This window comes from Balaenoptera physalus (assembly GCF_965194825.1).
Source record: "Balaenoptera physalus genome assembly, chromosome: 15".
In the NCBI taxonomy this organism is placed as follows: Eukaryota; Metazoa; Chordata; class Mammalia; order Artiodactyla; family Balaenopteridae; genus Balaenoptera; species Balaenoptera physalus.
The window spans coordinates 16035455-16057676 of record NC_138894.1 but is presented as its reverse complement, the minus strand read 5'-3'; the positions used below and the strand labels follow the sequence as shown (position 1 = coordinate 16057676).

At 38.0% G+C, this 22222-nt stretch overlaps 1 protein-coding gene across 2 annotated transcripts in view; it reads right to left on the bottom strand.

Annotated features, from left to right (window-relative positions):
- LOC309643801 (charged multivesicular body protein 3) overlaps positions 1–20396 on the bottom strand; it is a 78857-nt gene extending 58461 nt beyond the window's left edge. Inside the window, exon 1 of one of the 2 annotated variants that reach the window (XM_082426904.1) lies at positions 20226–20396. In XM_082426904.1, coding sequence (XP_082283030.1) covers positions 20226–20270 — 45 coding nt within the window. In that variant the 5' untranslated portion in view covers positions 20271–20396. The remainder of the gene's footprint in view (positions 1–20225) is intronic. The other variant, XM_082426905.1, reaches the window with a different exon arrangement.
- Positions 20397–22222: the final 1826 nt, after the last annotated feature.

Below are 22222 nucleotides of genomic sequence, written 5' to 3'. Positions count from 1 at the left end.
CTCAGTATGGTTTTGGCTATTTGGAACCTGTTGTATTCCATATGAATTTGAGGCTCAACTTTTCCATTTCTGCAAGAAAGGCATTTGGAGTTTTGACAGGCACTGCACTGAATCTGCAGATCACTTTGGTGGTACGGCCATCTTAACAACATTAAGTCTTGCAATCCATAAACTTGGAATTTCTTCCTGTAATTTTTTGTAGTTTTCAGTGTACAAATGTACTGTTTCCTTGGTTAAATTTATCCCTCAGTATTTTATCGTTTTGGATGCTACTGTAAATGAAATTTTAAAATTTCCCTTTTAGATTTTTCATTGCTAGTGTAAAAAACACAACTGATTTTTTAAATATTTACCTTGAAATCTGCAACTCTGTTGAATTCACTTATAACTAATTTTGTGGTGCATGAGGAATCTTTAGCATATTCTATCTGTGGAATCATGTTATCTGCAAATTAATAGGTTTACTTCTTATCAGTGTGGGTGTTTTTTATTTCTTTCTCTTGCTCAATTGTTCTGGCTAGGACTTCTAATGCAATATTGATTAGTAGCAGCAAAATCTGGTGTCTTTGTCTTGTTCCTGATCTTAGGGAAAAAGCTTTCAGTCTTTCACAATTTATAATGTATAATGAAGTATAAGGTTAGCTGTAGATTTTCATAAATGTCCTTTATCATGTTAGGGAAGTTCCCTTCTATTTCTAGTTTGCTGAGTGTTTTTATCATAAAAAGTATTTACATATTTTTGTTCCAAGTATAATTATTTCAAGCATAGAAGTATTACATTCGGAGAAATCTATGGGAGAAAGTGGAATAGAAAAAAAATAGAGATTCTCATTCAAAGAGAAAAAAATAATGAAAAATGTCTGACTGTAAATAAGAACTTGTGCATGTATGTTTTAAATGAACATTGATAGGTATCGAATCACTGTGATACTTTTAGAAGTGTCATAACAATTCTATTCAAACACAACAACATTTACTATATACAAAAAATCATGCCATTTGCAACTGTTTAAACTCATGATAAAAATATAAAATACTGATTTACAAATGTCCAAGGGGAACACAGGTACTCAAAATTATTGTAGGTGATACATCCAGAAATATGAAGACACCGTTATAATCTAACCAGAACTTTCAGAAAGAGGAGGAAAGAAAAGTCAACATTCAAACAGTCAAATGTTTACGGAGCACCCACTACCACCTGTTCAGTGTGCTAGTGATACAGCAGGAGACAAAATAAAGACTTGTGAACTTACATTCTAATGAGGAAAAACAGACAATAAGCAAATAAACATGTAAATGTATACTAGGTCAGAAAGTTAGTGCTAGGGAGAAAAATAAATCAAGGAAGTAGGACAAGGGGAGTTGGGAAAGGATTACTTTATACATGGAGATGAAAGAAAGTTCAATGGCTGAGGTGACTTTTGAGCAGAGACCTGAAGACGCCTGCAAGGGAACAATGTGACTATCCACTATCCAGATAGGGGGAGGGGCTACGGCATTTTACTCTGTGTAAGAACAAAAGCCACTAAGAGACCTAGGCAAAAGAGTGTCCTTCAATACAGACTAAGGAATGGGGGTACAAGACCAGGTTTGATTAAATAATTTTTTTAAATTAATTAATTAATTTATCTTTGGCTGCACTGGGTCTTCGCTGCTGAGCACGGACTTTCTCTAGTTGAGGTGAGCGGGGGCTACTCTTCGTTATGGTGCGCAGGTTTCTCATTGTGGTGGCTTCTCTTGTTGCGGATCATGGGCTCTAGGTGTGCGGGCTTCAGTAGTTGTGGCACGTGGGCTCTAGAGCACAGGCTCAGTAGTTGTGGTACACGGGCTTAGCTGCTCCACGGCATGTGGAATCTTCCCGGACCAGGGCTCGAATCCATGTCCCCCGCATTGGCAGGCGGATTCTTAACCACTGCGCCACCAGGGAAGTCCCTGATTAAATAATTTTTGTTTGAACTAGCAACTTTGATAAGTAAAACTATTTCAATTCAGGTTTATAGAAAAAATATTTATCATCTATTACACATAAAGAATCATATAAGGCAGTGAATTACTCCTAATCCTGTATATGATACAGCTAAATCTGTTTAATTTTTTTTTTCATGGATCAAAATACTGATTAGCTCCCATTATTTCTGCTTTCAATTGGTCATCTTTGATGATAGCCAATCTACTGGAAGCAATTCAAACTTCAGCAGTTACTGGAATTCCAGGAACAATGCCTAGTATAAATTTCACAATGCAAATTTAAACCTGAAAATGAGGCAGAATGAACAACTGCCGTGGTTTTTAAGCTTGTTTTTAGTAGCAGAATCCTTCAAATAAATGTAACATGGAACTCCACAGATACAAAAAAGATTATGATAATATACATTTATCACGTAGGTTCAGGTTCAAAACTTTTACTAATATAAAGCAAATAAATGAGAATACTCTGTCCCGATTAAAGATAAAACTTTAAATTAGTTCTTACGATGTTATACCAACTTCAGCATCCAGTGTCTTCCGTATTGTTTTACATGTCTAGTATTGAAAAATTCTAATTCAAAGAGATTAAGAAACTATTTTATTACATCTGTTTACCATTACAGTTACTTAACAATTTGCCTTTTAATTTAAGGCTGTCCATTGTTTAAACGAATCTAGAAACTTAAAAGCAAAGTCATTTAAAAATGGTTGTTTCAAAATTTATTATTACATTATATAACTGCTCATGTTCATTAAGGGGTGAACATTCAATTTAAGACAATAAATGGCAACAGTGAAATGACTTTTGTAAAAACGCACTGCTGCACTGTTTGCAGTAGCGAAAGTCTAGAAATTACCTAAATGTATATCAACAGAAGACCAGTTAAACACATTAGAGAATTTCCATAAGTGAACAGTATATTCTAATTAAAGAGAGAAAGGCAATGCACTGAGGACTACCCATGGAATTAATTCTCAAAATATAAATGAAAATAGCAAGATAAAGAATGTGTACAGTATAATATTACATATGTTAAAGGGAGAGAAAAAGGGAAGAGAGGGAGAGGCTAAAGGAGAGAAGGAAGGAGCAGGAAAGGGGAGGAAGAGAGGGAGGTGAAAAAAAGGGAGATATATAAACATGTCTCTATATATTCATATATTACAGAATATTGACAGAAAAATCCACAGGAAATTAGGCTGCCTTCAAAGATAGAAACTGAATTAATTTGTGAACAGGAGTGAAAGGGAGATTTACTTTTTCCTGTAACTTAGGATACACTTTGCTGCCTTTTGAATTTTATAATATGTGCAAATATAACCTATTTCAAGAAATACTTTTTAAAAAGATAACATAAAAAAGTATTATGAAAAAAATCCAGGTTCAGAAGCTGCTTTAAATCATCCCAGTTTGGAATAAATACTTTAAAATTCTACCTTGTAATATTAGAATATTCATTAAGGCTATTTTTAAAAAATTGTTTTAGATGCCACACAGCCTTCTCTGTTAGACAATTACCCAAAACTTTAAAATAGTTCAATGTGAACCCAAATTTTGTTTCACTTTCATAAGTGACAACCAGCAGTTTCTAAAATTAAAAAGTTTAAAAAAGTAAAATGTATGACAAATGATGATAATTGAAGACTAAAGTCAACCTGTCTTCATTATAGAGAAAAATAGTAATTAATTTACCTACTTTTATTTCCAAACCAGAATAACAAGTTTTCTGACTTAGTGCAAAATGTATTTTCATCTCTGTAAAAAGACTTCAATGTTACAAGTAATACACTTCATTGTGAAGGATCACTGTATATCATATATGGGGTAGCAGCTCAGGAAAATGAGAGCAAGAAAGAGAAATGTGCAAACGATATGACACAGAGAAGAATATAATACGCACTTAGTGAGAAAATAAAGATTCAAACAAAGACATTAAAGAAAGGTTTAATCTAAGGGGGGATAATTTCAAAAAGATTTGGAGAGTTCCATCTCTGCCTAGATATAGAAAGCTGAGAAGACTCTCAAGATGGTAAGACAAAGCTGAATGAACTACAAAATAACTTTTCCTGAACCTGTTGAAAAGGTCACAAGGCAACAGTGCAGCATGAAATCTAAAGAAAGGCACTTCTAAGAAAAGAGGGAACACCAGCACTGAATCATCTGTGGCATAGCCTGGGATGGCAGGCACCTTACAAACAGCTGAAGAAAATTCAGTTAAATTTCTAAATAAATTGATAAAGTCCAAGTGTGGGTTAGTGGACAGCAAAGAACCTCAGGAGCCACAAGTACAATGGGAGTTCACATCAACTTTCAGGTTCTTCAAATGGAAATGGCATAAAAATGCTGAAACGTACACAAAGAACGCCTTCATTGGCTCACAAAACTTGACACAGCTGAAGAAAGAATCAACAAACTTGAAGAAGAGTCAATAGAAGTTACCCAAACTAAAAAATAAAGAGTAAAATAAAGCAAAGTATCCAAGAGCTATGAGATAATAACAAATGGTCTAATACATGTGTAATTGGTATCCCAGCAGGAAATGAGAGAAGAGAGCATAAGTATTTGAGGAAATTATAGCTGAAAATTTTCCAAAAATAATGAAAAATATCAACCCACAGATGCAGGAAGCTCAGAGAATCCCAAACAAGGTAAATATCAAAAACAAAACAAAACAAAAATACAATGTAACACCACACAACACACCTAAACACATTATATTCAAGATGCTGAAAATCAGAGATAAAATCTTAAACCCAGCTAGAGAGGAAAAAAGTATGCATTAATGACAAAGGAATGAAGATAAGAAGTACATCAAACTTCTCAAAAGAAACTATGATCAGGAGATAATGGAGAGACATCTTTAAAGTGCTGAGAGAATTAAAAAAATCCTCTCAATCCAAAATTCTATATTGGTGAAAATATCATTCAAAGTGAAGACAACTTCCAGATTCAGCTCTGATATATAGAGATGGGAAGTCGTAACTCCCATTCATAAAACAAGGAAAAAAACCAACAACTTTTCTTTGATTCAACAGAAAACCAAGGTTATAGGGCAAACTGCCATCCTGCAATGTGGAGAGAGAGGTGAATACAGAGAGTAACAGTTGAGATATGCTTACCTGGACCACTGGAAGGAACATTTAAATGGTAATTTTGACTAATTGCTGGTAGATGACTGTAGACTACCATGAGAATGAAACTCCTAGGGCCCCCAAAACTTTCATGGGCTTTACCTCCAAGAACCGTAGAAGTTTCTCATGGTGAAAAAGCAAGAAAGATACCCTTGTTTCTCTGGCAGGGAGAAAAGAAAAGTAACCATTCTGAATATTCACACAGTGTTGTTCTTTGTAACAAAGGCCTATTCTCCAGTAAAACAATCCTTACTAGAGCCTTATCTCACCCTGGAGAAGGGCGTTTATCTGACATTATCTGCTTTCTCCTAGTCTTCCTATGTCACTGGGAGTGGGCAGGAAGCTAAGAAACACTTGTGAATGCCACGTCCAGGGACACAGGCCACTAAAACACTGAGTTTTAATAAGATTATAGAATGCTTCCAGTCGCCCACACCTTACCACCACACCAACAGGGCTCCAGTGTAACAATGCATTAGAGATAAAAGAGACGCAAGATGCATGCCCTATCTAAAGAGGAGTTTTTGTGAATGCCCAAGATAACAAGAGAAATAAAAACAAGGACAGTAGAGGAACTTTAAGCCTCTGGCACCTATAGCCACAGCAAACATTAACATAGCCAAACCCCTAGCCTGATCACCACAAAACCTCATACTGAAGACCTATTTACCTCATTTCCTATTACCCCACACATCATGTCCAATTTTCAACAAAAAACTACAAAGCATTCTAAAAGACAAGAAAAAGCATAGTCTGAAAAGACAAAGTAAGCATCAGAACCAGACTTAAATATGACATAGATATTGACATTTTCTGGCTCTTGTGGGAAAAGTAAACATTACCCAAGAAGAGACAGGTAATGTAAACACAAAGATGGAACCATTAAGGATCAAAAAGAAATGCTAGAAATATAAGACACGTTAATATTATAACAGAAATGAAGACTGCATTTGACGAGTTCATCAGTACATAAGACAAAGCCAAGGAATAGATCAGTGAATCTGAACCAGTGAATAGAAACTTGCAAAACTGAAATGCAATAGGAAAAAGAATGAAAACAAACAGAAGAGGACATCTAAGAACAGTGGACAATTTCAAAAGAGGTAACATACACATAATTGAATACCAGAAGGAGAAAAAAAGAGAAAACAGTACAGAAAAAATATGAAATAATAATGGCTGAGAACTTTCCAAAATTAATGACAGACCCCAAACCATGGATAAAGGAAGCAAAGAGGAGACAAAGTAGGATAAGAGTCCAAAAAATGACAACTAGTTATCTCATTTCAAAATGGGGAACACAAGAGCAAAGAGAAAATTTTGAAAGACAAAGAAAAAACATACCTCACCTACAGGGGAACAAAGATAAGAATTACAAAAGACTCCTTGTTAGAAACTATGGAAACAAGAAGAGAGTGGAGTGAGATAAAGTGTTGGAGAAAAAATCATCAACCTAGAATTCTACATCCAGCAAAATTATCTTTCAAAAGAGGAGAAGTAAAGACTTTATCAGACAAACAAAAATTGAGGGAATTCATCACAGCAAATCTAGATTACCAGAAATGTGTTTTAAAAGTTCTTCAGGGAGAAGCAAAATTACACAGGTCAGAAACTGGGACATATATAAAGAAAGAATATTAGGGAAAGGATAAATGAAGACAAAATTTTTTTTCTTATTCTTAACTTTTTTTTTTTTTTTTTTTGGCTGTGTGGCGTAGCTTGCGGGCTATTAGTTCCCCAGCCAGGTATTGAACCCATGCCCCAGCAGTGAAAGCACTGAGTCCTAACCACTGGACCGCCAGGGAATTTCCTGTTCTTAAAATAATAATGGTAATAGTATATTGGGTGAAAATAGAATACGGATAACTGAAATGAATGAGAGCAATGTCATAATGGACAGAATACACTGTTAAAAGGTATCTGGGGCTTCCCTGGTGGCGCAGTGGTTGAGAATCTGCCTGCCAATGCAGGGGACATGGGTTCGAGCCCTGGTCTGGGAAGATCCCGCATGCTGCGGAGCAACTGGGCCCGTGAGCCACAATTACTGAGCCTGTGCATCTGGAGCCTGTGCTCCGCAACAAGAGAGGCTGCGATAGTGAGAGGCCCGTGCACCGCAATGAAGAGTGGCCCCCACTTGCCACAACTAGAGAAAGCCCTCGTGCAGAAACGAAGACCCAACACAGCCATACATAAATAAATAAATAAATCAAAGACTTTCTATTTCAGTAAAAAAAAAAAAAAGGTATCTGCATTACATGTGAAACAGTATGATGGCACTTGAAGTTAACTTAATTACAAATGTATATTTCAAAATCTGGGACAATCACTAAAAACTTTTTAAAAACACATAATTGAAACGCTAATAGATGAGATTAAATGAATCATATGAAAGGTTCAGTGAAAACCAGACAGGGGAAAGCAAGAAAGCGAGAGAGAGAGAGAGAGAGAGAGAGAGAGAGAGAGAGAGAGAAAGAAAGAAAGAGTCAACTATACATTGCTTACAAGACTAAGGTTAAAAGTAAATATAAAGACTAACATTAAAAGTAAAAGGAAGGGGAAATATACCATGCAAACACTAATCAAAACCAAGCTCTCTCCTATCTCACACACTATATAGAAATTAACTCTACATTAGTCAAAGACCTAGATATAGGAGCTAAAACTATAAAACTCAGAAGAAAATACAGGGATAAATCATCATAACTTTGGATTTATATTAGAAACATCCCAAAAGCATGAGCAAAAAAAAAAGAAAGAAAATACATATATTGAACTTCATCAAAATTAAAAAGTGTGCATCAAAGAATATTATCAGAAAAATAATAAGATCACCTATAGAATGGTAGAAAACATTTGCAAATTATATACCTGATAAGGGTCTTCTAACATAATATATAAAGAATTCGTACAACTCAGTAACAAAAAGACAACCTAATTAAAAAACAGGCAAAGGGCATAAACAGACATTTCTCTGAAGGAGATATACAAATGGCCAAAAAGCACATGAAAAGATATTCAACTTCATCTGTCATTAAGGGAATGTAAATAAAAACCACAATATACCACTTCACATAGAGCGTATTGACTATAATAACAGAATTGGCTAAAATCAAAAATATAAGTGTTAGCAAGGAGAGAAATAGGAACACTTGTACATTGCTGGTGGGAAGGTAAAATGGTGAAGCCACCATGAAAAACAGTTATGGAGTTCCTCAAAAAGGTAAATAAATTCTACTCCTAGGTATATACCCAAAAGAATTGAAAATAGGTACTCAAAAAAATATTCATATGAGAATGTTCATAACAGCACTATTCACAACAGTCAAAAGGTTGAAACAACTCAAATGTCTATCACTGGATGAATGCATGAGTTGTGAGATATGCATGCAATGAAATATCATTCAGCCATAAAAAGGAAGTACTAGCTACATCATGGATGAACCTGGAAAACACTGTAGTAAATGAAAGAAGCCAGACATAAAAGGCCCATATATTGTATGATTCCACTTATAAGAAATTAGAATAGAAAAGCAGATTGGTAGTCACCAGATGCTGGAGGGAGATTAGAATGGGCAGTAACTGCTTAGAGGGTACGGGGTTTTATTTTAGAGTGATGAAAATGTTTTGGAACTAGATAGAGGTGATGGTTGCAATGTTATGAATGTACCAAATGCCACTGAATTGTTCAGGGTAAAATGGTTCATTTTATGTTATGTAAATTTCACATCAATGAAAAGAAAGAAGTAAAGAAAGAAAAAAGAAAGAGAGGGAGTGTGGGAGAAAGAAAGGAAGGAAGAAAGGGAGGGTAGCTGTATTAAGACAAAGCAGACTTCAGAACAAAAAAACTTATCAGAGCAACAGAGGCATTAAGTAAGGATTCAATAAGAAAACAAAACAATCCTTAGTGTGCACTCACCTAAAAACAGAGCATCAAAATATATGAGGTAAAAATTGATAGACTTGAAAGGGGAAATGGACAAATCCATGTTATAGCTGGAGAATTCAAAACCTCCCTTGAGATAATCGACAAATGGAACAGAGAGGAAATCAGTAAGGATATAGCTGACCTGAACAGAACTATCAGTCAACTTGATCTAATTAACATTTACAGAATACTCTGTCCAACAACAGAATACATAGATTTCTCAAGCTCACATGGAAACACTCCTCAAGACAGACCACTTTCTGGGCCATAACACACACAGTCTAACAAATTTTTAAAAAATAGAAATCATACAAAGTGTGTTCTGAGACCACAATGGAATGAAGCTAGAAATCAGTAACAGAAAAATAGCTAGAAAATCCCCAAATTTTGGAGATTAAACAACACAGATCTAAGTAACACATGGGTCAAAGAAAAAGTCTCAAGATAAATCTAAAATCATTTTGAATTAAATTAAAGTGGAAATAAATACAACTTATGAAAATCTGTAGGGTGCAGCAAAAGCACTGGGAAGTTAATTTATAGCATTAAATGCATATATTAGGAGAGAGCTAAACATCAATAATCTAAGATTCCACCTTAGGAAACTAAAGAAAGAAGACAAATTTAAGCATCAAGCAAGCAGAAGGAAAGAAATAATAAAAATTACAGAATCAATGAAATTGAAAAGAGGAAAGTACAATAATAGAAAATCAATGAAACCAAAATCTGGCTCTTTAAACAGATCAATAAAATAGATAAGCCTTTAGCCAGGCTAACAGCAAAAAAAAGAGAGAAGACAAGTTTACCAATATCAGAAATGCAAAAGGGGTCATCACTATTGATTCCATGGAGAATAAAAAGACAATAAAGGAATATTATGAACAATTCTATGCTCACAAACTTGGTAAATTAGATGAAAGGGACCGATTACTTGAAAGTCTACTAAAACTCACACAAGGAGTAGATTATCTGAATAGGTCTATTATTATTAAAGCAATTGAATCGGTAGTTAATAACTTCCCAACAAAGGAAGTATCAGGCCCAGATGGTTTCACTGGTGAATTCTACCAAAGATTTAAGGAAGAAATGATAACAATTCTCTACAAAATCTTCAAGGAAATATAAGAGTGAATATTTCTTAACTCATTCTATGAGGCCAGCATTATCCTAATAACAAAACCAGATAAAGACATTACAAGAAAGGAAAACTACAGACCAGTATTTCTCATGAATGCAAAAATCCTCAACAAAACGTTAGCAAATTGAATGTAAAATTACATAAAAAGAATTATAAACCACAACCAGGTGTGATTTATTCCAGGTATGCAAGGCTGGTTCAACATTCAAAAATCAGTCACTGTAATCCACCACACATCAATAGGCTAAATAAGAAAAATCATATAAATTGACACAGGAAAACCATTCTCCTATACTCACAATAAAAACTTTCCACAAACCTGAATAAAAGGAAAATTCCTCAATTTAATTAAAAAAAAAATTGCAACCCCACCCTCACCCCAAACTATAGCTAACATCATAATTAATGGCAAGAAATTAGAAGCTTTCCTCCTAAGATAAGGAACAAGGCAAGGATATCATCTCTCTCTACTCCTATTCAACAGTGTAATGAAGCCCTAGCTAGTACAATAAGAAAAGAAAAGGTACACAAATTTGGGACAAAACAATTAAACTGATATATATATATATATATTTATATTTATATTTTTATATATATATATTTATATTTATATTTTTATATTTATATATATTTGTTGTTGATTCTTTGGAATGGATATAAAAAAATCTCCAAGAACTCCAAGAATTAACAAGCAAATATAGCAAGGTCGTAGGACAGAAGATTAATACACAAAAGTTAACTGCTTCCCAATACACAAGTAACAAACAATTGGAATCCGAAATTTTAAAAACATTTACCATAGCACCAAACAAAACAATAAAACACTTGGGTAAAAATCTAACAATATGTATAGGATGTACATGTAGAAAACTACAAAACATTAATGAAAGAAATCACAGACATATAAATAAATGGAGAGACATTCCATGTTCATGGATTGGAAGACTAAACACTAATATATCAGTTCTTCCCAACTTCATCTGTAGATTCAATGCAATCCCAGTCAAAATCACCAGAACCTATTCTGTAGATATCAACAAACTGATTTTAAAGTTTATATGGCAAGGCAAAAATGCCCTGGAGTAGCCAAGACAACTGTGAAGAAAAACAATGCTGGAGGATTCCCCATTACCCAACTTTAAGATTTAATATAAAGCTACAGTATTCAAGAGAGTAGCTGGCCAAAGAATAGACACATAGATCAACAGACCAGAAATAATTAGACCCACACAAATATGCTCAACTGATGATATAACAAATAGATATTTTTTCTCACAATTGAAAGAAACTAGTTTTTAAATGCCCTAAATTCAAATCTTCCCAATAATGCTGATTAAGCTCAATCTCCATTTTATTAACGTCCAAAATGCTAAATTCTACTTTCTGTTTATACTTGGTGAATTATATCTATGATTAGAACCCTGAGGCATGAATTGGAGCAATTTAATAACTACGTAAAAGGTGGCAACTAGCCGACAGAACAACTTCACACGACCACCAGAAAATCTTGCTTTCCCCAAATGTTAGCAAGAATCAGAAAAATAAAGAACATATTTTCTGAACTTGGTCTTCATGTCTCAGCTTAAATGTTACTTTGGGAGGCCTTCCGTGACCCCTGGGATAAGCTAAACCCACCTGCAGTATAATTAGGCAGAACCCTATACCTCCTCTCTTTTGTAAACATTACATTAATTATATTAAACTAACATAATTATATATAACTAATATACTGATATTAATGTGTATATACATTATAGACTGTATGGCTCCAGCAGGTCAAAGACCTTTTCTTATTCACTAACCCCTTGTGCCCCTGGCACAAAGCAAATGCTCAATAATTATCTGTTGAATTTAAGTGCATAAAATATGTGTTGTGAAGAAGAAGCATAAAATTTCAGTTATTAGAAACACTTACCAAAAATCTATGTTTTTAAATGTCAAAGAGAAAAGGGTTCATAAAACTGGTCAAAATTTTTTCTTTAACTTACAAAATCGAAAGGGATTTTGTGAAAGAAAAAATTCCTAAGAGAAATGGGAATAACCAAAATTATCCAGCCATGACCCAGATCAGTAGTTCTCAACCTCACTCCACACAGAAGTTACCTGAGACATTTAAACAATACCAATTTAATTGGGCTAGTAATAGAGCCCAAATGATAGGTAGTACTTAAAATTTCTTCAGGTGAATCTAATGTTCTGTTAGGGTAAAATACAGTCCAGTACAAAGAGCTCAAGAAACTGTCTCAAACAAGTCTCACAACTGGAAAGATCACTACAATAAACAAGAAAATGAAAACTGATAAAATGGAAAATTAACAAACCTTTATTTAGTACCAATAGGGTTTTAGTAATAAACAAAAAGCATTTATAATTGATAAGTTAAGCAGAACATAAGCAAGGAGTACAGTATAAAGAAAAATCAAATTGTAAATCAGACAGTATGCTGTGAAAACCATAAGAACGCTACAGAGAATTTCACACTATCAAGATATATACTTTATTCAAATTCATTCATAGAGTCTACTACATGTCAAGCCAACTAGGCACAGGAAACTAAAGTAAGAGTGTGTTTTCTATAAACAGTGTGGAAACAAATGGTAAGCCAAATGGAAAACAAAACGATTGAATCCCTGTTCTCATCCTTCATTGAAATTAATTAAGTGGATTGAAGACTTAAATGCAGAATGCAAAACTATGTTACTTTAAGAAGACAGTATAGGAGAATACCTTTATGATTTCAGATTAGGAAAGGATTTCTTCCTTTTTTTTTCTTTTTAGGAAAAGATTTCTTTAACAAGACACAAAAATCAATAAGCATAAAGGAACAGACTGATATTCTTATCTACACTGAAATTAAGAATTTTTACTCATCATAAGATACCATTTAAAGGAAGGAAAAAGTTCAGAAAATTGGAGAAGCTATTTGTAACCACATAAATGGGAACAAAAGCATTTATAAAGCCTTGGTATCCAGAATATATAAAGACCTGTATCCAGGATACATAAAGATTTCCTATGAATCAATGCCTTTTTTTTTGAATTCTGAACTTTGTATGTGAAAACCTACAGCATGAACGTGTCTCTGCATGATGTTATCTTCTTCCACAGAAGACCTAATTTGCTTCAGGCAAACATCTAGCTTAAGAACACTGACAACTGGTTATTAATTAAGCTTAATAAATCCAATCAGGGATAGGGATGATTTGACACTGGACTTCAGTCTTTGTAAAGGCTGGTTTATTTCCAGCTCATTGTTACCACTAAGGTGTATCCTTTCAGAGTTCTAACCAAAAGTCTTGGGGACTTAACTGAGTCCCTCATCCTTGGTGTGCCCTGAACTCCAATTTTTGAACCCCCTAACCAAAGGATGTCAAAATCTCTCCTCAAATTCTCAGTTTCTCAACACTGCATGAGGAATTAGAGGATGTCTTTAGGGGGAAAAACTGGTCCCAAATGATTGGGCTCATGTAATTGAGCTTCCCACTTCTCTCAGATCTTGATTTTGCAATTCTTCACTACCTTGGTAGTTTTCAGTAATTTCAAATAGTTATACTTTTAATCTAGCTCTTCTAGTTATTTTCAGCAGGAGGGTTGGCTCAAAAAACCTAGTCTCTAATCACCTTCATGATTTTTTTTTAATTTTTATTTATGGCTGTGTTGGGTCTCCGTTTCTGTGCGAGGGCTTTCTCCAGTTACGGCAAGTGGGGGCCACTCTTCATCACGGTGCGTGGGCCTCTCACTATCGCAGCCTCTCTTGTTGCGGAGCACAAGCTCCAGACGCACAGGCTCAGTAACTGCGGCTCACAGGCCTAGTTGCTCCGTGGCATGTGGGATCTTCCCAGACCAGGGCTCGAACCCGTGTCCCCTGCATCGGCAGGCAGACTCTCAACCACCGCGCCACCAGGGAAGCCCCCATGATTTTTTAAAGAATATATTTCTTTCTTCTAATTAAAAGGCCTAGAAGCAAGAACACTCCAGTAGTAATAAGCACCACGAGCACCTAAATTTTGGTTTCTAAATACCATTCCCACTAAAAGAAACTTGTACTCCTTGGAGAAATGGTTGATTCCACGTATCAGGGTGGGATATACAAATCACACTGCTATAGACAGAATGTCTGTATCCTCCCAATTCCGATGTTGAAATAGTCGTCAATGTGATGGTATCTGGAGGTGGGGCCTTTGGGAAGTGATTAGGTCATGATGGCAAAGCCCTCATGAAATGAGTTTAGTGCCTTATAATAGAGACACTAGAGCTTGATCCCCCTTTCTGCCCATGTGAGGGCACAGTCAAACAATGGTCATCTATGAACTAGGAATCAGGTCATCATCAGACACTGAATCTGAGGGTTCCTTGATCTTGGACTTCTCAGCCTCCAGTACTGTGAGAAATAAATTTCTACTGTGTATAAGCTACCCAGTCTGTGGCATTTTGTTATAACAGCCCAAATGGACTAAAACAGATATATAGTTAAAAGTAAGTTCCCCTCCCACTTTTGACCCTCAGCTACCTAGCTCCTCTCCCTGAAGATGATGTCTGTAAACTAGGACTTTGGGTATCCTTCAAGATTTAAAACACACATAAAACTAGAAATTAGCCAAAAGCAACAAATCTAAGTGAACTTAGGTCAAAAATTGCCTACTCTGATCACTGTCAGATGGATATAGAGAAGATGGTCAATTAGAGTATCTTCAAATGTGTAAGCATTTTCTCTCACCATCTCTACTTCTATTCATGAAGCAAATATTTGATAGACACCTTACTCTTATTAAGGGAGTTCAACACTATGCTGCAAAGTAGATAAGAAAAACGCGATCCTTGCTCTTAAGAAGCTTACAATTTTGCTGAGGACATAAAGTAAAAAAGAAAGTATTCTTCCAGGATAACACTTTTTCTAATGTCTTCCCTGATCCCCTGAATTCTGCACGCTCTGTGGTTCCTTCCTCTCCATCACCATCCTGTCAAAAATCTGCTCTTTTCCTGAATTCTCTCAATTTCAGTTCATGACACCAACACTGAATGGGATGATGGATTTGATGGCGGTGAGGTTAAACAGAAACCTAAGAATCATCTTTGCACTTTCATCCCACATCCAGCAGATAAGCAAATTCTGACTATATATCCTAAATATTTCTAAAACTCCTCCTATCCTTTCTATCCCCATTTTTGCTCTCAGTTAAGACCAGCATCATCTCTCATCTGGGCCACTTAATTGCTCCATACCTAAGTCTCTTCCCTCCAATTCTTGCTCCAAACCACTATTCTGAATGCTCCCCATCCTTAGTAGGCATGATACATAGGCCTTCATTAATCTGCCCTCTACCTACCTCTCCAATTTAACATCTTACCACTGCCATCACTCCTCCTGCATCCCACTCAGATATAACCTTATTTCATCCTTCAACCATTCTAAACTTTTTTCTGGTTCCTCCAACCTACATTCCACACTTCTATACATTGCATCTGCAGTTTATTTTGCTTGGAATGCCTCTTCTTTCCCAGTCTGGGTCCCAAGACCCAGATAACCTCCATGACCAGGTCCTCTTCCCTACTCTGAACAGTAAGTTACTCCCCCCACACACTGTGACATCACAGATCTTGTACATACTTATATTATTGCTCTTATTTACCCTAAAATATAAGCATTTGTTCACATGTCAGCCTCCCCCAAAACTTGGTATTCTTTGAAGTTGTCCTCCAGTGTCTTAGTTTTGCAAACCTGATGTCAACCCAATACACACTAAAATATCTCAGTGAATGAAGCCTTCTCTTTTCCCCCATCTCCCTTTCTCATTTTCTTCCCCCTTCGGATAGCAACCCACAACCATGTGTCATGACTCAGTCTATGGATATAACTTACTTACATGATTTCAGAATTCTGATGCCATAAAAGGTGACTACATGTTCTACCCAAAGGCTAAATTAGCAAAGTCCCTAAGTAAGGACAGCACAATTTTCCAGCAGAACCTCAGGTCCAAGAGAAGAATCTCTTTCGAGCATAATCTCATGTCCTCTTGATTCCCATCCTAAGACAGTCTCAGTTTCTAAATGGATTACAAGGCTCATCCTCAGCAGGCCCAATCGAGTCTTAAGTTGGACACTTTAAGACAGAACAAGTTTCACCACTAAGATGTCTCCATCAAAGTATCTGAGATAGCTGGGGGCAAAGACTTTAGTCTGTAAAGCCCCTTATACAGCTAATGTTTCCCTGGAATATCCCTTGAAACACTGCTCATCTTAATACTAGTTGACTTGAAACCTCACTTAATCTTATTCTGATACTCATTCATCACTCAATACTTATTTAGCACCTACTCTGTGCTGCATACTTTACCAAAGCTCTGGCGTCATCACCCATAACATAAATATGTATATGTGATGTGACCTGACTTGCCTGACCTGACTTGTCACCACGGCCTAAATGACAATGATGACGGTGTGGCATGGCTGCACCTGGCCCCTGCTTATTCTGTGCTGGGACCTCATCTTCCACTCCCCAGTGGAAGGCATACTGTAAATTGATCCTAATTCAAGAGTTGCCCAGCTGACTCTACAGCATTTAGTCGGTTCTCTTTTTCCTCTAACTCTTCTCTCTCTGCCAACATTATCTTGGATTTGGGCTTGTTTTTTAAGTTTCCATTACTTAGCTTCTTTTATAAAGTTGAATTTTTAATTTTTCTCCTTCTCCCTCTCAAAAAAATGCCAAACTAAAACTAAAATGTCAGACATTACTTGTCTTCTTATTCATATACTGGTTCTCAATACTTTACCTGTGCTTCCACAGCTCTACGGAGAAAAAAGTATTTCTCATTCCTGCTTTATTGGCACTTTCTGGAATTACAAATTCAATGCTAAATAATTGTGGCAGGTGACAAAACAATTTCCTCATAAATCACAAGGTATAAAGAGCTTGGTAGAAACTGAATGTAAAGCAAACAGAGACACTCTTCTGACAAATTAGAACAAGGTATAATTAGAACTCAAAGGATAGCTTGGAGTACTGTGAAGAGGAACTTGAAGAAAATTTTGGGCAGGGTATCTCCAGTACCAGTTAAAGTAAATAATCTAACACTAAAATTCCTACTAAAGAGTCAAGAACCTGGACTTCCCAGGTGGTCCAGTGGCTAAGACTCCACACTCCCAATGCAGGGGGCCTGGGTTTGATCCTTGGTCAGGGAACTAGATCCCACATGCATGCCCCAACTAAGATCCCTTGTGCTGCAACCAGGACCCAGCGCAACCAAATAAATAAATAAATATTTTTTAAAAAAAGGAGAGTCAAGAACCAATTCACAGGCAGGAGGTGTGTGGAAAATATGATAGTGGAGGGCTAAATCATTTCTTTTTTTTTTTTTTAAATGTACAGCTTCACTCTAACATATTTTTAAAATTATTCATTTATTTATTTATTTTTGGTTGCGTTGGGTCTTCGTTGCTGCCCACAGGCTTTCTCTAGTTGCATCAAGCAGGGGCTACTCTTCATTGTGGTGCACGGGTTTCTCACTGTGGTGGCTTCTCTTGTTGCAGAACATGGGCTCTAGGCACACGGGCTTCAGTAGTTGTGGCACGTGGGCTCAGTAGTTGTAGCTCGCAGGCTCTAGAGCGCAGGCTCAGCAGTTGTGGTGCACGGGCTTAGTTGCTCTGCGGCACAGGGGATCTTCCTGGACCAGGATCGAACCCGTGTCCCCTGCACTGGCAGGCGGATTCTTTTTATTTTTTAAAAATTTATTTATTTTATTTAGTCTTGGCTGCGTTGGGTCTTCGTTGCTGCACGTGGGCTTTCTCTAGTTGCGGCGAGTGGGGGCTGCTCTTCGTTGCGGTGCGCGGGCTTCTCATTGCAGTGGCTTCTCTTGTTGCAGAACATAGGCTCTAGGTGCGCGGGCTTCAGTAGTTGTGGCACGTGGGCTCAGTAGTTGTGGCTCGCAGTTCTAAACCACAGGCTCAGTAGTTGTGGTGCACAGGCTTAGTTGCTCCACAGCATGTGGGATCTTCCAGGACCAGGGCTCGAACCTGTGTCCCCTGCATTGGCAGGCGGATTCTTAACCACTGCACCACCAGGGAAGTCCCCCACATCATTTCTAATCACACAAGTCTGGGGGTGATCACTCCAACCTCTGAATTCCTGTAACTATATATGTGATACCCAATCCAGACTTGTTCTTGAAATGCATATCTTACTTGCTAGACGATACGTTCTTTGGCTGTTTATTTCATCTTCATAATATCCCTCTGGCAGGCATATTTAAAAAAACAATCTTGTGCATCAACCCTGTGATTTTCAGGTTTTAATTTACTTTCACAGGTAGGCTACCCTATTGGAAGAGTATACAATCTTCGAGCTCTTAGCAATTACATTTATCATTTAAAAGCAGTCTAAGTGCTATTCAAGTAATACATATACTAGAGATCAAATAGTAATGAGACTGTTTTCCCAGAATCTTCTCATTTTATGAATGGCAAACCTAAGACCAAACACTGAAGGTAATAATCCTTCCTAATGTCAAAAATGCACTTCTACAATAAGCATCTCAGAATACATACATGCCACAAAATGTGCATCTATATAATGCTCTACAGTTTGAAAAGTAATGTCACATATTCTTACCTCATTTAAGCTCCGCAATTTTTATTTTACCAGGGAGTGAAATTGCATAAGTTGCCTGAGGGAACTAATAATTATTGAGTGCCTACTGTTCTAGTACATTAACAAATACGATCAACATCAACACACATTTTATGTGCCAACAACCTCATGATGCATGACATTGGTTTTTAAAACAGGCCTACTAGAGCTGAACATGTGAGACCATTTATTAAATGAAAGATTTTAGGTTTGTTTCCCATTATGTGTAAGTCTGTACTGGGGGCTGTAATTCTTCTCAAACTTTAATGTGCATATTTATCACTGGAGATCTTGTCAGAGTTCAAATTATGATTCAATATGTCTCGGGTAGGGCTCAAAATTTCTAACAAGGTGCCAGGTGATGCTGATGTTGTTGGTCTGCATTTTGAAAGCAAGGTTGGACTTCTCTGGTGGCACAGTGGTTAAGAATCTGCCTGCCAATGAGAGCAAGGTTGTAGAATATATAATTTACCCTGGGAGTTCCCTGATAGCCTAGTGGTTAGGATTCCGGGCTTTCACTGCCGTGGCCAGGGTTTGATCCCTGGTCGGGAACTAAGATCCCACGAGCAGCCTGGGGCGGCCCAAAACAAAAACACAAATTTACCCTAACTAGCACTACTAGCTAAAACTTAACGTCCTTTCATCTTCAATGACTCTTAAGTGACACTATTATCATTCCTACTTGACACCCAAGACTAAGGCTCGGAGAAATTAACTTTGCCTAGATCACAAAGCTGATGTGTGCGAAACCAGATTACAAATTTAGGCACACGGACTCTGCAGGGCACTGAACCGCTCCACAGTATCCCGACGTGATCGCAGTTGACAAGCAGATTCAGAAGTCTAAGCCAGATGCAGAGTTATCTCCTGTACCACTCTTCCGAGTGGGCTCCCTGCTATCATTGCGCGTCTGGTGTCAACAGAACGTTAGAGAGCAGGGGAAAGAGATCCAGAGCCTCCCTCTCAATACGGCGCAGTTGGCGGGGAACGGGCGGCGGGCGCCCGGACCGTCCCGCCGCGGGGACGGGGTCCTCCGGGTACCACGCTCGGAACCAGGGGAGGTCCGCCAACTGTCCGCGGGCGGGAGTGAGGGGGCGGGGCCTGCGCCAGGGAAAGGTTCCGGGCGGGACGTACCAACGCGCGCCGGGGAAGGGGTTCCAGAGGCGAGGCCGGCGCCGCTGCCTCCGCGCCCGGAGCCGAGGCTGAGGAAGTCTTAACCCGGCCCTCGGCTCCCCTGTGGCGTGGAATACCAGGGTTCTCTTTCGATACAGCCGTCTCCTAAGAGACTTCCTCCGGCCCCTCAGTCGAGTGGGAGGCCCCGGAAATGGGGGCCGAGCGGCACCTGGCCAGCCGCTGGGGGGAGACTGTCCAGTCGTTTACCAACTCTATCGCGCCCCACACAAACCCACCCACTCCGGTGTGGCCGCCGTAGCCCTTACCAGCTCTTTGGGCGGCTTCTCTGGGGTCTTTCCAAACAGTCCCATGGCGAACTGAACTCGTCTCACCCCTCCCAGCTTTCCGTTCCCTGCGCCCAGGCAGGTCACGGGCAACCGCCTGGGCGGGGCCGCTGAAAGGCTAGGAGTCGGGACGCCAGGAGCAGGGAGCGGCCGCGGGGAGCCTTGGTGCGCATGCGCCGAACTCATGCGCAGACTTGGGTCGGCGGAGTTTTGTCAGAAACATTGACGCGATTGCGCACTTTATGGGAGGGGACTTGTGGACCCAGGTGTCTTCTCCTGAGGCGTAGAGGCGGTTGCTCTGAAAGATGCGAGTTTATTGACTACACCTGGTGATTACAGCTGTGCCTGCTCACCTAAACCTGTATGTTGTGGCACCGGAAGTCTGTATCTCTACCCAAACGAGGTACAATACTTTTACAACCACTTTCCTAACATCTTTATCCTTCTGTCCTGTAGGCACCTCACATGCAGCGAGCCAGAAATGACCTCTTCCTCCCGGCAGACCTACTCCTCCCCTCTGTTGTCACTACCGTGACCTAGTCACTAAAACCTGGACATTATCTTTCCTGCCCCTCTTACCAAGTCCCAACAATTGTAACTTTTCTTTTTTTTTAAAACTCCAGCCCTCCCCTTTCATACCAAGTGTCACAGCTTCTGTTCGGGCCTTCGCCATTTCCAGCGTGAATAATTCCTACCTGCCATTTGTGTGTGTGTGTGTGTGTGTGTGTGTGTGTGTGTGTGGTCCTGCAGTCCACATAGACCATAACCTTAATCAAATTCTCAGAGGACTCTGGGACTAAGAAGGACTAGTCGCATTTTAGCTGGGCAATCTCTGATTGATCCTACAATGGTGATCTCATGGCTGGTGTCATTACCTCCTCTCATGATGGGAAGAGTCATTTAGTGCCTCAACCCCATACTCCCATCTCTGGTGGGAATGTAAAATGGTACTACCACTCTGAAAATATTTTGGCAAGTTCTTTAAATGATAAACGTACATCTATCTCATGCCATCCCACTGCCAGCTATTTATCCAAGAGGGGGAGAAGCGTATGTTCTTACAAAGACTTGTACAGGCCTCCTTATTTGTAATTACCAAGAACTGGCAATAATCCAAATGTCTATCAACAGGTGAGTAGATAAACCAATTGTGGTAGATAATAAAAAAGAACAAACTTGATATGTGCAACAACATGGATGAATCTCAATTATGCCGAGTGAAAGAAGCCAGAAAAAAAAAAAGAGTACATTTTGTATGATTTCATTTCTATAACACTCTAGAAGATGCAAACTATAGTGACAGAAAGTAGATCAGTGGTTGCTAGGGCACACGGCTTGGTTTTGAAAGAGGCTGGAAGGAGGGACTGCCAAGGGACATAAGGAATATTTGGGGGGGTGATGGATATTATCTTGTTTCTGGTGATGATTTCACAGATACCTACAGTGTTAAAAATTGGACACTTTAACATGGAAGCAACCTGAATGTCCATCAGCAGATGAGTGGATAAAGAAGATGCAGTGTACACACACACACACACAATGGAATATTACTCAGCCATAAAAAAAGAATGAAATAATGCCATTTGTAGCAACATGGATGGACCTAGAGATTATCATACTAAGTGAAGTAAGTCAGACAGAGAAAGACAAATTATCATATGATATCATTTAGATGTTGACTCTAAAAAATGATCAAATGAAATTATTTACAAAACAAAAACAGACGCACAGACAATAGAAAACAAACTCTTGGTTCCCAAAGGGGAAAGGAGGAGGACGGGTAAATTAGGAGTTTGGGATTAACAGAAACACACTACTAAATATAAAATAGATAAACAACAAGGACCTACTGTATAGCACAGGGAACTGTATTCAATATATTGTAATAACCAGTAATGGAAAAGAATCTGAAAAAGATTACATATATATATATATATATATATATATATATATATATATATATATATATAGAATTGAAT